Source organism: Eulemur rufifrons, chromosome 28 (genome assembly GCF_041146395.1).
Source record: "Eulemur rufifrons isolate Redbay chromosome 28, OSU_ERuf_1, whole genome shotgun sequence".
Lineage (NCBI taxonomy): Eukaryota > Metazoa > Chordata > Mammalia > Primates > Lemuridae > Eulemur > Eulemur rufifrons.
Genome location: NC_091010.1, coordinates 43,334,238 through 43,351,116, shown reverse-complemented (window position 1 = coordinate 43,351,116; position 16,879 = coordinate 43,334,238). Strand labels below are relative to the sequence as shown.

General features: G+C 38.8%; 1 protein-coding gene across 3 annotated transcripts in view; it reads left to right on the top strand.

Moving 5' to 3' along the window:
• The window catches only part of LOC138376425 (cytochrome P450 2C21-like), a 31,673-nt gene extending 22,752 nt beyond the window's left edge, over positions 1-8,921 (top strand). For 2 of the 3 annotated variants that reach the window (XM_069460719.1, XM_069460718.1), the window contains 2 exons: positions 5,641-5,782; positions 7,959-8,921. In XM_069460719.1, the coding sequence (XP_069316820.1) occupies positions 5,641-5,782; positions 7,959-8,140 (324 nt within the window). In that variant the 3' untranslated portion in view covers positions 8,141-8,921. The remainder of the gene's footprint in view (positions 1-5,640; positions 5,783-7,958) is intronic. The other variant, XM_069460720.1, reaches the window with a different exon arrangement.
• Positions 8,922-16,879: the final 7,958 nt, after the last annotated feature.

Here is a 16,879-nt window from a genome sequence, read left to right as displayed (position 1 = left end):
TTTCAGAAGGGTAGCTTTGCTGGGTATAGTATTCTTGGTTACCATTTTTTTTCCTTTGGTACTTTGAATATAGCATCCTACTCCTGCTTGTATGGTTAGATTTCTCCTGAGAAGCCTGTTGCCAGATGAATTGAAACTCCCTTATGTGGCTTCTTTCTATGGCTTCTTTCAGAATCTTTTCTTTGTCTTTGACCATTAAACATTTGATTATGGCCTATCTTGGGATAGACTTATTTGGGGTTAATCTGCTTGGTGACCTTTGACCTTCCTGTATCTGGATATTTATATCTTTTTATAGTTTTCGGAAGTTTTTTGTCATTATCTCTGAATATGTTTTCTATTAATTTGGCATTCACAAATCTTCCTTGAACTCCCATAACTTGAATATTTGCTCTTTTGATGCTTTCCCATAGTTCCTATCATCTTTCTTTATTCTTATTCATTTTTCTCCTCCCACTGTGTATTTTCAAATAGCCTGTCTTCGAGGTCACTGATTCTTTCTTCTGCTTTGTCAACTCTGCTGTTCATGGCCTCTATTGCATTTTTTATTTGGTGCATTGTGTTTTTCAGCTCTAGGATCTCTGTTTGATTTAAAAATATTATTTCAATCTATCTATTAAGTTTACCTGATAAATTATAAATTCTCTGTGTTTTCTTGAATTTTATTGGGTTTCCTTAAAACGGCTATTTTTAATTTACTCTCCAAGAGATCAGACATCTCCATCACTTTAGGCTTAGTCTCTGGTGCCTTCTTTGTCCATTCAGTGAGGTCATGGTTCCCTGAATTCTCTTGATGCTTGTGAGCAGGAAGTGATATCTGTGCATTGAAGGATTAGGTGTCTATTCCAGTCTTCACAGTCTGGCTTTGCTTGTGCTCATCCTTTCAGAGATTCTAAGTGGGCTAATTATTATATTCCCTGAGCCTGTAGTCACTGCTGCTATTTCAGCACTAGATGGTGCCCTATGCCCAGGTTTGCCATGAGTGTGTAGTTAGTGTGTTGCCACTTTTTCAGAACTAGAGGGCACCTTAAGCCCTGCTTGGGGCTGGGACAGTTCCAGATACTCTGTCCATGGTCACCAGCAAGGGTTATGTGCTGTGGGGCACTGCCTGACATGGGGCCTTACTGTGGCAGGTCTCATTGCAAGCAAGACAGCATCTCCTATCTACTTCCCACTCCTTCCCCTAAGCATACAATGCCTCTCTCTCTGCTATGTTGTCTGGGGGTTGGGAAGGGATGGAAAAGGCAGTCCTATGCCACTACAGCTGCCATAATGCTGGGTCACGCTAGAAGTCGAAAACTGCTGTGACCATCACAGCACAGGGGTACACCTAAGGCTCATGCTACTGTGGTGTGCCTGCCACTGAGGCTCAAGGATGTGGGAGACAGTGGGCAGTGATGTAGGCCAGAATATAAGACTGTCCCACCAGGTCCACAGGTGTTCATCTGGTGCTGATGCAGGTCCAGTGACTCTGTCAGACCTTGTTTGGTTTTTTCTGGTGTTCAGTTTCACCCTGGGAGACCCAGCACTGAGTTTCAAGGCAAAGTTCTGCACTTACTTCCCTCTTTTTCCTCCCAATAGATGGAGTCACTCTCTGTGTTGCATGTCTGTGGTTGCGGGAGGTAAGGTGAGGGCAGTCTTTTGGCACCAAGGCTGATGTTCAGGTGGGTCACACCTGAAGCCCACAACTTCTGGGACCAGTGCAGCTGAGGACATGCCACAGCCCAAGTTACTATGGCCTGCCTGTCTGCTGAGATTGGCCAGCAGTAGCGCAGGCCAGTGCATGAGACCATCCTGCTGTGGCCACAGGTTTCAATCTAGCACTGGCGCAAGTCCAGAGTCTCCATTTGCAGGCCTTGGCTTGGGGTCAGAGGCCATGTGTATCTGTCTGGCATTGGGTTTTACTATGGCAGGCCACATCAAAGTTCTGCACTCACTTCCCTTTTTCTTGCCCAAGTGGGCATTGTCTGTCTCTATACTGTGCTGCTTAGAGTTGGGAAAGGGTTGAAGTGGGCAGTGTGACCCTTTTCTTCCATTCAGCTTTCAATGTATCTTCTTATTTTTATGCCAAAACCAGGTACTGTGCCTGGTACTATGATCTCACATCTGGTTTTCTTAGCTCTTCTAAAGGTATAATTCATTTGTGGAGACTTGTTGAAATTGATGTTTCTATGGGGAGATGATCAATGAAGGGTCCTATTTGGCCATCTTGCTCTGCCCCTCCTCAATTCTCCTTCATCTTAAAAACATCTATCCCTAAAGTCTGACCCCTCTTGCTAAAACTTATCTCATCCATACCCTCAAATTCAAACTCCTGGAATAATTTGGTTATAGCCATGTATACATTTCCTAATGCATCTTTTATTTCTCAACCCATTGAAAAATATCTTCCATTCCAGTGATGCTGTTTTGAAGGCCATAGATGACTTCCATATTGTTAAATCAAGTGAATGATTTCCACGCCTAATCTTACTTGACCTCTTGGTAGCATTAATACTCTTAGGGATGTCTTCCATTAAGGTACATTCAATTCCCGCATCAGCGTGGTGATAATCTCCTAGTTTTCCTCCTCTCTTTGGGTATTTATCCTCCATATTCTTTATCCTGTAGAACTTTGGTAGCCTTTTTTGAATTCTAGGTTTGCTAGAGATAAAGTTTTATCTTCTGTGTGGAAATGTCCTTCTATTACATTATTGTTCTGTAAGTTTGTGGGGGGTAATGTCTTTTCAGGTTTTGGGGTTAGAATTATGCTGGCTTTATTAAATGTTTTGAGAAGTGTTTTTCTTCTCTGTATTTTCTAAAAGAGTCAAACTCAAAACTCTGAATTCTCAGTTTAGTTCTTTTAACTTTAGGTGAGTTATTTGGAGTTTGCCCACACTTGTCTAATTCAAGAGCTAGCCAGAGATTTGAAAGTGTTCACATAAAGAATTTAGGGCTTCTCCTCTCTGGCTCTCCCTTTATCCCCTTTCTCTTCAGCTTCTGTGTGGCATGAGGTACCTGAATGTTTTTTGGTTCTTCAAGCCAGTGAGACTGATGGTTTATACACAGATTTTAGTCATCCAGTATTTTGCTGCCTGGGGTCTGCCCTCAAGATAAAACCATGAAAATGGAAAGTCACCCGGTACCATTCTCTTTTTTCAAGTGTCTTCTGTGATCTAGTACCTTCATATTTTTGGTAATCCTCCAGTGTATATATATTTATATATGAGATTTCTTCCAATAGGAGCTTCTCAGCAATTACCCTATTGATATGTCTCCAAGTTCACTCACCTTTCCTTTTGTGGTCTCCAATGCTATTACTCCCATCCAGTAAGTTTTCAGTTTTGCTCTTTTTAATTCTAGAATTTCTATGTTTATAGTTTTCATTTCTCTGCTGATATTTCTCATCTATTTCCTTATTATTATTCCTCTGTTGTACTTGGGATATATTCATGATATCTTCTTTACTATGGATATTTTGCATATATTCCCTTATAATTGTTCCTTTAAATACTTGGATATATTCATAATATCTACTTTGTAGTTCTTGTGTGATAATCCTACCATCCAGGATTTCATGGGTCTGTTTTTCTCTAATTGATTGGCTGTTTTTCTCTAATTTTGGGTCACATTTCTTTCTTTTACATGTCTAATAATTTTTTATCGTATGCTGGACATTTTGAATGATGCCTTGTCGGGAGTCTGGATTATGCTATCTTCCTTTAAAAGGCATTGACTTTTCGTTTAGCAGACAGTTATATTACGGACAGATGTTTATCATTCTGTTAGGCTTAGTATAATTCTTTGTCATTGTGGGTTAATTTCAATTTTAAATTTGGTCTTTGGGCATGGCCCTTTGTCCAGGATGGGGTTCCTTAGTCCAACAGTTTGGAATTTTGGAGGTCAGCACAGAATATCTGAGGTTACAAGAAAGTTCACTCTGTCCTGGCTGGGCTGGAACTTCAGCTACACCTGTTGCTATACAACATCTGGTATTTATCTTCAGTTCTCAACTCTCCAGCAGTCATACTCTAGTAGGCTTCATGGAGTTTCCTACTGTATATGTGCCACCCAACCCACAGCCATAGACTTATAGAGAAGAGTCTTGTACATTTTTGAGATCCTCACTGTTTGTGGATTCCTCCTGTCCTGTACCATAGAATTTGTTTTAACAAATTCTAGGTGCCAAATTTTGATCTCTGTTTTCTCAGCTTGAAAATAGCACCACTTCGCTTGTCCCTCACTACTCCACATAGTGGGAAAAAAGTGTTCTCAGTCAGAAATCCAGGATGATTATGGGGCCTAATTTCTCTTCAGTATAGTGTTGCAATCCTGGATTGCCTCTTGTGCAATGACGAAAGACTCTTACATTATATATGTTTTTCAGATTTCTATTTGTTTAATTTTGAGGGCAACTCCAAAGCAGTTACTGTGTCATAGCCAGAGGCAGGTGGCCCCACCAGCCAAAAGAAGTGTTTTATCACAACTTAACTTTATTGGAAGCTCATTTTGGGGCTGAACATACAAGTTTCCTGTACTTCATGCTCTGGGTGTGTTCTAAGTTCACCCAGGCAGGAAATGAATCACAGGAATAGCTGTGTTACTAGGAAGAGGGTCAGGAGGGATTGATGCTTCTTTTTCTCTTTCATTTGTCCACATGGATATGACATTTTATGCATTTGGCCTATGGATTTTGTGAAATGAGAACTACCTCATGTTTGGAGAGGCCATGCAGTATGCCAGAACACATTCAGACATATCTGGATTTAAAATTGGTCTCTGCTACTTGGTAAAAGTACGGCCTTTGTTAAGATCCCAAACTATTGTGAATGCAATCACTATCATCATAAAAGTAACGAAACCTCTTTCTATGGAGCATTTTAACATGTGGTAATCTTTGCATAAAAAAGTATTTCCTATATTATCTCATCTTAAGTTTATAAAAAACTAATTCAAATATATTATTTACATTTTACTAGTGATGAAAATGAGGCATTGAAATGTTGAATAACTTAACTATGGTCACAGAGTTTAATTTGGTGGAGAGAAAGATTTGACTGATTCTGAAAACTAAACTGTAAATCACTATTATGTTTTGAGTTTCAGAAAAATCTAAAAACTGAAAATGCTCTCTCCTTTCCACAAGAATATGTGAAAATTCAGTTGAAGGAACATAGCAGAAGGATGGCATACTTATCAGTTTATCATCTTGATGAGAAATTGAAGGTTTTCAGAATAAGACCACTAAGCTATTGAGTTCTGAGGAAGGCCTCATACTTGGTTGTTCTAAAGGGAATGAGCTGGATTTTCAGTGGTATCAGCACTGTTAGACAACACTGCAATTTATTCGCCAAATGCAATGTGCTCCAGGGAGCTTCCTGGTTTTTCTGCAAAGTACATGCTGGTGTTAGACTACACACTGGTGAAGATGGCCTTGCAATCAAAGAACAGTGCCCTGTACTGGGCATTATATGATTTAATACCTATTGGGCGTGGTCAATAATTTGTTCTGTGATATAGAGCAAATAAATTCTCCTTTTTTGTGCCTCAATCTCCTTTTATGAAAAAAAAAAAAAAAGAATTAGATAAGGGATTTCTAATTTTTTTTCAAGCTCCATGACCTTGTTTATAATTTGGTTTATGTGCTTCTCTTTCTATCAGGGCACAAACATATTAATAAACCTGTCTTCTGTGCTGCATGATGACAAAGAGTTTCCCAACCCACAGCAGTTTGACCCTGGCCACTTTCTGAATGAAAGTGGCAACTTTAAGAAGAGTGACTACTTCATGCCTTTTTCAGCAGGCAAGCAAGCTTTCTTTTTATTCGTACATCAGGGGTTAAGTGAGATGAGGAAGGGCTTTTGAGTGGAGGGTATTCTTAGATGGACAGATTATCATTTGTATGAGGCCAGAGGCACCACTCCCAAAGTCCTGGGTGTTTCTCATTGGATTGGTGGCTGTACTCACTGATTCTGCTTCCTGACCCCCACTGAGGTCCTCAAGATTTCCTCTTAGAGGTCCAGTTCTAGAAAGGCTTTTCTCATCTACTCCAAGAAGGCAGTTCACTCAATAAACTTCATTGAACACCTGACAAGTAGCAATCTCATGCTCAGATCCAGGGATCCAAGTGTGAACAAGAAACAGATCTTCTCTCTAAGAGAGAGGAAAACAAATTAACAGGCAATGAGACTCCAGTGTGACAAATGCTGTGCTCAGGGCTTCTGTGTGAGCCCAGAGAGAGGAGCTCCTGACTCTGGTCTTTTTCCAGGGGGCAGGACCAGAGAAGCTGGAGGGAAAGGGAAATTTTCTTTCAGAAAGTAACATTTGCGTTTCTTCCCTTGATTTTTAAGGGCCCTGGAAAGAAACAGGTGGGCACACTCAAAAAGTTTAATTAAAGTGAGTTTAATGAAGAGACTGTTTTCAGAGGTGTGGGCAGGATAAGGGAAGAAACAAAGCATTGTAAAGTACTCAGGACTAACATCAGCTGGGAGATGTTACCATCCTAGGCCAGAAGGGACAAGGGAAGGCGGGTGTTATTGGAACCTGAACAGACCTTTAGCCAGGAGAGAGTGGATGTAGGAGAACCATCTATATAGATAGGAACACAGCCACTGCCAAAACTGCTGCCTGGCAGGGTGGGATTGAGGAAATAGACACTCTGACCTTCTCAACATCTAATCTTCTGAATTTACTCAGCACCCAGAAGGGAACTAACTTCTGGGTTAATGCAGTCCATAGAAGTGAGTTTCCTGGGAACAGTTAGGCACAAAGGCAAGCAAATACAGAACGGATCTGGAAGGAGAAAAAGATGGAGAATTTTCAGCACATTCTAAGAAAGAAGCAAGAGGAAGATTAGAGGATAAAGGACCTTGCCCACAGAAGTAACTGAAACAGAGAAATAAGAGATTTGCTTCTGATTATTTAAGAAAATAAATATCGAGCAACCCATGGTATTGTGATTCCAAGATTATGTACCACACCCAGGAATAATCTGAACAGGGGCTACTGCTGCGCTGCTCCTTGTCTTCCTTCCTGTATTTTGGAGTCCCCTGTTGCGTAATGAGCGTGACTCAAATCCCTATTCATTTCACATGGTTTTCTGGCTTGCCTTTTGTCTTGTCACTCTGCGTATTACAAGATAGATCTAAGGGCTTACCTTAAGAATTTATATTCCAGTCTGTGAGAAAGTGAATAATTTAAATTTCATGTGAAATTGTACTGTAGTAGCATTAATGAGTATTGTGGAAAACAGATAAGAGTGTGAATTGTATGCCCTGAGCACCTCAGAGAAGTTTGCATAGAATAAATGAAGTCTGAACTGAATCTGGAAGGATATATAGGCTATTGGCAGGCAGAGCAGAGGGGAAGATCATTCCAGATAGCAGAAGACCTGGAGTCTGAGATAAAACTTGAAATTGCCAATTTGTTTGGGGAGTGGTGTACTTAGTAATGGCTGGGATGTGGGGAACTGGTTGGAAGGAATGGAAAGAAATGAGACTCTAAGAATTGCTTGTGGCCAGTGTGTGACATTTTTTTTCCATACCTGGCAATGTTAAGCTCTTGAAAAATTTTAAAGCAGGTATGTGAAAAGATTAAGGTTATCGTTTAGAATACAGACAAGGAGAAATAAATTTATTATTGAGTACTAGGTCAGACATAGATGGAAAAGTAGATACAGTGTTGTGTATTCTTCCAGTTGGGATAGGCATGTGTGTGTTTGCGTGTAGAAAGATGTCAATGGCAAGCCTCAGCACAGCAGTTCTAGCACACACAGAAAAGATTTTTTCATATAGTATGCATACAGAAATATGTGCTGAGGAAATGAAGGAAATCAGGTTTGGGTATAAACAGAGGAAGCCATAGGTTAATTAGTCAGTCATTCATTAATATATTTCTTCATTCCCTATTTATTTAAGCCTCCCTGTGTGCTAACTCAGAAATAGAATTAAATGAAAAATTAATTCATATGTCATTTTTAGGAAAAAGAGTTTGCGTTGGAGAGAGCCTGGCCCGCATGGAGCTGTTTCTAATCCTGACCAGCATTTTGCAGAATTTTACCTTGAAACCTCTGGTTGATCCAAAGGACATTGACACCACCCCAAGTGACAATGGGTTTAGCTTTGTACCACCCTTCTATGAGCTCTGTTTCATTCCAGTCTGAAGAAAGGGCAGCCTACCGAACTTCAGAGCAAGACCCTCCAGCCTCATCTGAACAAAACAGACGCTTTCTGACCTTGTGCCAGCTACTTGTTATCCACCTCTATCTTAACAGCAGGAATGTCATCTCTGAGCCCTGTCTCTTCTAATTTTCCCCACCCTTCAAATTTCCCAGCATAAAATAAAGCTCCCCATTTCATCTCCAATAAGATTCTTTTTTTGTAATAGAACCCTTAGATCATAAGCTACATCTCATTTGCAGTGTATACCAAATGGAAAGCAGACTATAAATGTTAGGGTGTAAGGTTAGAGTGTGAGCTAGTGCATGCGGGTTTTGAGAAAGATTTCTCCAGACAAAAATTAGGACAGAAATAAGAGATTTATTTACTTTTCCCAGGCAGAAAAGGGCCAACACAGTACTGAAGGAAGTAGAGAATGTTGGTAGAGAGATCCAGGTATTTGGCCTTTTTGTTTAGGGGGAGGTTGTAAATTAGCAGGGTATAGTTGAGAAACTGCTGCATCTGCTTCTTCTTTCTTCTTGGGGGTGAGCTGATAATAGAAATGGCAAGGACGTCAAAAGCCAGGAGTTGCCTACCACCTCTCTTTGGAGATGGGATTATTAAAGCAGATGTGACTCTGCCCTTGAGATATGGCCTAAGCCTGAGAGTTGTATCCTGCTATTCATTCAGGAACTGCAAGGCTGTAAAACAAATTCTAAGAAAAGCAGTTTCTGGTGAATGTAATGTGAACTAAAATAAAATTTTAAGGCTCCCCCCCCCCCCCACCGACTGGCTGACTAAATGGACCCCCTCGTGGCCAAAAGGAATATCCTAAAACTAATTTGCTTGCCAGGAGGAAGGAGGTCAGACATATCTTATCATGCCCCCTCCCTTCTTCGGAACATCCTTTGTAACCCATTAACAGGCCTAAGGGTAAGGGAGACAAACCTACAGGTCCTCAATTTACACAACAAATACATGTCCAGTGGCTTATCTCTGATAAACAGCAATGATGTTAAAACATTCCAAGCCTTTAGACAAAGCTTCATGTCTTTAGCCAATTTCAAGCCAAAGAATCTTTAAACCCACCTATAACCTGTAAGCCCCTGCTTCCAGATGGCCCACCTTTTTGGGCCAAACCAATGTATGCCTCCCACATATTGATTTATGACTTTACCTGTAACCTCTGTCTCCTTGAAATGTATAAAACCAAACTGTAACCCAGCCACAGCAAGTTCACTTGCTCAAGGCCCTTTGGGTGTGGCTCTGGGTCATGATCCTCAAATTTGGCTCAGAGTAATTCTCTTTAAAATTATTTTACAGAGTTTGGTTTGTTTTCCATTGACAGTAAAGAGAACACATTTCCTTTCTGTTTGTTAGGCTGTTTTCAAATGTTGTGAGAATGGAACTCTGCAGGGTGCTGGTCAGCTAATCAGGTAGGAGGCAGAGGGAGGGAGAGGGGGGGGGCGGGCACAGCATGTGAGCACGCACAGGGAGGGAGCAGAGAGCTCATTTTCTTTTCTTTTTTTATTTCCTGTTAGCAAGACTGACCGTCCTTTAGTAAATGTCATATTTTGCTTTACTACAAATTGAAATTGTCCTATGAGATTTAAAAATAATTTTAAATAAAATAAGTAAAATTCACTCATCTCTCACTCCTATCTAACCCTCCAGGGGAATGGTCTCTTGAAAGTTTGGCACGTATATTTTCTGCCTTTTCTCAATGGATATTAAAATATAATTATGTGTGCATGTGTATATGTGTGTGATGTTTATGTTTATGTATGTATGTATCTGTGTATACATGCAGGGAGAAAACAAGGGAAGATCATTCCAGCCAAAGGGAATAACATGAAATAAAATCTGAATTAACCAGTCCATCCAAGGATGTTCTTGTTTTCCCTCTTATTGGTTAAATACACACAAAAAGGCACACACACACAGACATACTAAGGCAAAGAAGAGGGAAATATGTACATATGTTTATACTTGAACACATGGAAACAGAAATATACAAGGAAATTTCACTGCTGTGCATGGTAGCTAAGTCTGCAATCCCAGCACTTTTGGAGGCCAAGGCCGGAGGATCGCTTGAGGCCAGGAGTTCAAGAACAAGCTGGGGAACATAGCAAGATCTAGTCTCTGCAAAAAATTAAAAAAAAAAACAACAAAAAACCAGTTGGGTGTGGTGGTGCACAACCATAGTCCCAGCTACTTGGGAGGCTGAGGGAAGAGGATTGCTTGAGCCCAGGAGCTGGAGGTTGCAGTGAGCTATGATGATGCTGCTGCATTCCATCCTGGGCAACAGAGTAAGACCATGTCTCAAAAAATATATATATTTATTTTTGTTGCTGTTATAATTGCTATTGGGGCCTCAGTCATAAATTCTTTGCCTAGACTGATGTCTAGAAGAGTTATTTCTACATTTTCTTCTAGAATTCTTATAGTTTCATGTCTTACATTTAAGTCTTTTATCTATCTTGAATTAATTGTTGTGAGTGGTGAGAGATAGTGGTCCTGTTTCATACTTCTGCATGTGGCTATCCGATTTTCCCAGCACCATTTATTGAATAGAGTTTCTTTTCTCCAGTGTGCATTGTTGTCTACTTTGTCAAAGATCAGCTGGCTTTAGGTAGCTGGTTTTGTATCTGGGGGTCTCTATTTTGTTCTATTGCTCTATGTCTCTGTTTTTGTACCAGCACAAAGCTGTTTTGGTACCAGCACAAAGCTGTTTTTGTTACTATAGCCTTGTAGTATAGTTTGAAGTCTGGTAATATGATATGACTCTAGTTTTGTTCTTTTTGCTTAAGATTGCTTTGGCTATTCAGACTCTTTTGTGGTTCCAAACAAAGCATAGAATTATTTTTTCTAGATCTGTAAAATATGACATTCACGTTTTGATGGAGATTGCATTGAATCTGTAAATGACTTTGAGTAGTATGGACATTTTAACAATGTGGATTCTACTGATCCATGAGCAAGATGTTTTTCCATTTGTTTGTGTCATCTGTAATTTCTTTCCTCAGTGTCTTCTAGTTCTCCTTGTAGAGATCTTTCACCTCCTTGGTTAAGTATATATACCACATGAAAAAAATCCTTTCATCCCTTGATGGACACTTAGGTTGTTCCTATATCTTGGCTATAGTAAATAACACTACAATAAACATGGGAGTGCAGGCATCTATTCAACATACTGATTTCAATTCTTTTAGTACATACCCAGAGATGGAAATGCTGGATCACATGGTCATTCTATTTTTAGTTTTTTTGAGGAGTCCCCCACACTGTTTCCAAAATGGATCTACTAATCTACAATACCACCAACAGTGTACAAGTTTCCCCTTTTCTCCACATCCTCACTAACACTTACCTTTCATCTTTTTGATAATAAAACTCTAACAGGTGTGAGGTGATAGCTTATTGTGGTTTTAATTTGTGTTTCTCTGATTAGAGATGTTGAGCATGTTTTTATGTGTCTGTTGGCAATCTGTATGTCTTCTTTTGAGAAATGCCTATTCAAGTCATTTGCCGTGTTTTAACAATAAACTTATTTATTTTCTTGTTATTGGGTAGTTTAATTTCCTCATATATTTTGGATATTAGCCCCTTAACTAGTGTATGCTTTGCATATATTTTCTCCCAATCTGTGGGTTGTCTCTTAACTCTATTAATTGTTTCCTTTTTTGTGCAGAGCTTTTTTATTTGATAAAATCTTATGTGTTTATTTTTTATTTAATTGCTTGTGCCTTTGTGGTCATATCCAAAAAATCACTGCCCAGACCAATGTTATGGAGATTTCCTCCTATCTTTTCTTCTAGTAGTTTTATATTTTCAGGTCTTGTGTTTAATTCTTTAATCCATTTTGAGTTTTCCATTTTGGGTTTTCCAGTATAAGATCACATCATCTGCAAAGAGTGATATTTTAACCTCCACTTTCCCCATTTGGGTACAGTTAGTTTTCTTCTTTTGCCTGATTGCTCTGACTAGGAATTCCAGCACTATGTTGAATAGAAGTTGTGAGAGTGGGCATTCTTGTCTTGTTCCAGTTCTAAGTGGGAATCCTATTAACTCTTCTCCATTCAGTATGATGTTTGCTGTGGGTTTGTTATACATGGCTTTTATAATTTTAAGCTAAGTTCCATATATGCCTAGTTTAGAGTTTTTATCATAAAAGGATGTTGAATTTTTGTTGAATGCTTTTTCTGCAACTATTTAGATGATCATACAATCTTTGTTTTTGCTTCTGTTTATGTGGTGTATAACATTTATTGATTTGCAAATGTTGAACCATCCTTCCATCCCTGGAATGAAGCTCACATGGTTGCAGTTGATTATTTTTTTGATGTTCTGCTGAATTCAGTTTGCTAGAATTTTGTTGAGAAATTTTGCATCTACATTCATAAGGGATATTGGTCTATAATTCTCCTTTTTGTGTGTGTGTTTTCTTTCCTGGCAGTGGTATCAAGGTGATAACGGCTTCATAGAATGTGTCGGGTAGGATTCCTTCCTTCTTAATGTCCTGAAAGAATTTTTGCAGTATGGGTACCAATTCTTCTTTGTAGGTCTAGTAAAATTCATCTATGAAACCATCTGGTCTGGGCCTTTTTTTTTGTTGGAAGATTTTTTATGGCTCCTTCATTTTGTTGCTTTTTTTGTTCTGTATAGGAATTCTATTTCTTCCTTATTGGGATTTGAGATTTGGGAGGTTGTGTGGTTCCAGGAATTTGTCCATTTCCTCAAAAACTCAATGTTTTTGAGTTTATGTGTGTGGAAGTTTTCATAACATTCAAAGATGTTGGTTTTTAATTCTGTGGTCTCAGCTGTAGTATCTCCTTTTTCATTTCTAATTGAGGTTATTTGGGTCCTTTCTTTTCCATTTCTGGTTAATATTGGTAGAAGTCTATCAATTTTGTTTATCTTTTCAAAGAGCCAACTTTTTGTTTGATTAATCTTTTGTATTTTTTTTTTGTTTATTTTCAATTTCATTTAGTTCTGCTCTGAACTTAGTATTTCTTTTCTTCTGTTGAGTTTGGATTTGGTTTTCTCTTTCTTTTCTACTTCCTTCAGATGATTCATTGGATTGTTCATTTGCATAGGTACAAATTTAACCAAAGAAGTAAACACTGTATACTGAAAAGTATAAAACATTGATGAAAAACATTGAAGATGACATAAACTAATGGAAAGATATTTTGTGTTCATGGATTAGTATTATTAAAATCTGCATACTATGCAAAGCAACCTATACATTCAATGCAATCCATATGAAAATTCCAATGTCATTCTTCACAGAAATAGAAAAAACAGTCATAAAATTTGTATGGAACCACCAAAGACCCTGAATAGCTAAAGTTATCTTGAGCCAAAAAAACAAAGCTGGAGGCATCACATTACCAAATTTCAAAATATATTAAAAAGCTATAATAACTAAAGCAGCATAGTACTGACATAAAAACAGACATATCTCTTATGAATATTTACCCAATCCTAGCAAACCAAATCTAACAACTTATTAAAAGGAATATACACCATGACCAAATGGGATTTATTCCTGGAATGCAACATTGGTTCAAAATACAAAAATCAATCAAAATACAATTAGGTCTTATCTAATAGATATGAAGATCTATTTTGAAAGTCTAGTAGTTAAGATAGTGTACTGTATCTATAATGATGGAGAAATAAATCAAGGAAATTTAACAGAGATTCAACAAATAGACTCACATACATGTGAATGCTTTATTTATGATGAAGATGGCATGCAGTGTTATAAAGAAATGGCAGGCTTTTCAATAAATGATGCTGTGTGAATTTGCTATCCACATGAAAACAAAAATGGTATTTTACCCCTGTATTGCATGATACAGAGAAAATAATTCCAAATGAAATGCGAATGTGAAAAGTTAAACAATCAAGTGTTTCCATCATATGGAATACACTCATGACTTTGGATAGTATATTACTTTCCTATTGCTATGGTAATAAATTATCATAAACTAAGTGGCTTAAAATAACACAGATTTATTATCTGACAGTCCTAGAGGTCAGAAGCCCAAAATTATTGTCACTGGGCTAAAAGTAAGATGTCTGCAGGGCTGTGTTCATATCTGGGGGTGGGGATCTAGGTGAGAATAGGTTTCCTTGTCTTTTCCACTGTATAGTGGCTGCCTACATTCATCAGCTTTTGGCCTCCTCCTTCATCTTCAAAACCAGCAATATTGCATCTTCAAATCTCTTTCTCACTCTGATCCTCCTAACTCCCCTTTTCTCTTATAAGGACCTATGTCATTATATGGAGCCCACCTGGATAATTCAAGACAATCAGTCCATGTCAATTCTATTTGCTTTAATTACATTTATAATTTAGTTTAGCCATGCAAGGAAATATATTTACAAGTTCTGGGGGTTAGGTAGTGGACATTTTTTTGGGGGGGGGGGCTATTTTTTTGCCTACTGCAAGTAAAGAAAAAATCACCTAAACAGGATGCAAAAGCACCAACCATGATGGGAAAGATGAACATGCTGATGAAAGTCTTCATTTTAAAAGCAACATGTTATTGAATTCCCACAATAAGAGAGTGGGAGTCTTCTCAAAATGAGGGAACCGAGTGTTAGAGAAGGAAAGGAAACCTGAGCTTTGGCTGAGTCAAGCATCAAGTCCAGTCCTGTATTTTTCCTAACTCTGATCTCTCCAGTAATTTTGGTGATGCCTCACCTTCACCTGATATTGATACCAGCCCCTGCCAGCCATAGAGCATACAGTGCAGCATGGCTTCTCGGTAACCCTTCTATCCCTTGAGGCCAGGTCCCAGGTTCCAGGACTAAATTCACAATCACTCGTTACTCATACCAGGAGGCAGATACAATAATCCATGATAATCATCCCAAGATCTTTAATTTAATCACTTCTGCAAATTCCATTTTTCCATGCAAAGTAAAATATTTACATGCTCCAGTGATCAGGATGTGGACATCTTTTGGGGACCACTATGTTGCCCACTAAAGGTAGGAAAATATATGTTAAGTAGGACACAAAAAGCACCAACTATAATAGAAAAGATTAATAAATCGATGAAAGCCTTCATTAAAATATTAAAAACATATCCAATTGAGGAGGAGATATTTGTTAAACATGTAACCAAATCCTCTCCTTCCTTCTTCCCTTCCTTTCCCATTCCCTCTCAAAACAATCCAGTACCAAATCCACTATAAGTCCAAGTAAGTTAGGTACTTATGGTGCTAGCAATAGAATTGTGTTCTCTGAGTTAATTGTGAGAGCCCAATCAGGTTAAAATGGAGACTCCCACAGAGAGGCTGCCTGGGATGGTGTATGAGATGCTGTTCAGGGAGAAGGCAGTATCAAAGAAAGGGCATGTGCATCAAATCCTGAACAGGTGATGAAGACCTCCATGCTATTGGGCACTTAATATGGGGTTTCACAGGTTGAAGCAAACAAAGAAGTGGACCATCCACTGTGATAGCTGGGCATGGGGTATCAGAGCTTGAGTAAGTGAAGAGGATATTGATGCAGAAGATGGGGCTGCCTGGTGAGGAAACTCCGAGCCAAGCAGCGTGAAAATAGCATCCTTATGGAGGAGTGGTCTAGCATGGGTGTCAGAGTCTAAGAGAGGCGAGGAAGCCACCCACATGGGGAAGTTGAGGGAGGCTGCCTTGTTTGGGGAGTCAGAGAATGGATTCTGAACTGGACATAAAGGAATCATTGGAATTTATTTGGGAATTATGAATGGGCCCTGACGGTTAGATGGCTATAATGCATAAATATTCATTTTCTGATTTTGATAGTTGTGTTATACTTATGTAGGAGAATTGTCTTGTTTTTAGAAAATGCATTCTAACATTTTATGTTTTAGAAACATCAGGTCAGCAATTTAAAATACTTTAAAGGAAAAGAAATTCTTTGCACATTAAAATTTTCTGTACACTTGTGATTGTCAGATAACTTTATCTATCTATCTATCATCTCTCTGTGAGCAGCAGAAAGCATAAGTGGTCTTTTAGGGTACTGGAAAAATTCTTTTTCTTTTCTTTTTTTTTTTTTCTTTTTCTTTTTTTTTTTTTACTGGAGACAGAGTCTCACTCTGTTGCCCTGGGTAGAGTGCAGTGGCGTCATTATAGCTCACTGCAACCTCAAACTCCTGGGCTCTAGTGATCTCCCTGCCTCAGCCTCCAGAGTAGCTGAGACTACCAGGTAGGGGCCAAAATGCCTGGCTAATTTTTCTATTTTTAGTAGAGACAGGTCTTGCCCTTGCTCAGGCTGGTCTAGAACTCCTGAGCTCAAGAAACCTCCTGCCTCTGCCTCCCAGGGTGCTAGGAATACAGGTATGAACCACTGCACCTGCCCCCAATTTTTTTTTGTTTGTTGCACAGATATTCACTTTTTGACAATTCTTTGAGCTACATATTTAGGACATGTGCAACATTCTTGACATATAGTATTGTTCAAAGAAAATGATTATTTATAAACAAACAGCTGTAGCCAAGCAATGTGTAGACTCTGTGTCTGTGTATAGTAATTAAAACAGCTTGGTACTAGCACAAGAACAGGGACATTGACCAGTGGAATGGAACTGAGAACCCAGATATAAAACCATCCTCATATAGCCATCTAATCTTTGACAAAGCAGACAAAAACATACACTGGGGAAAAGAATCCTTATTCAATAAATGGTGCTGGGAAAACTGGATAGTCACATATAGAGGACTGAAACAGGATCCACACCATT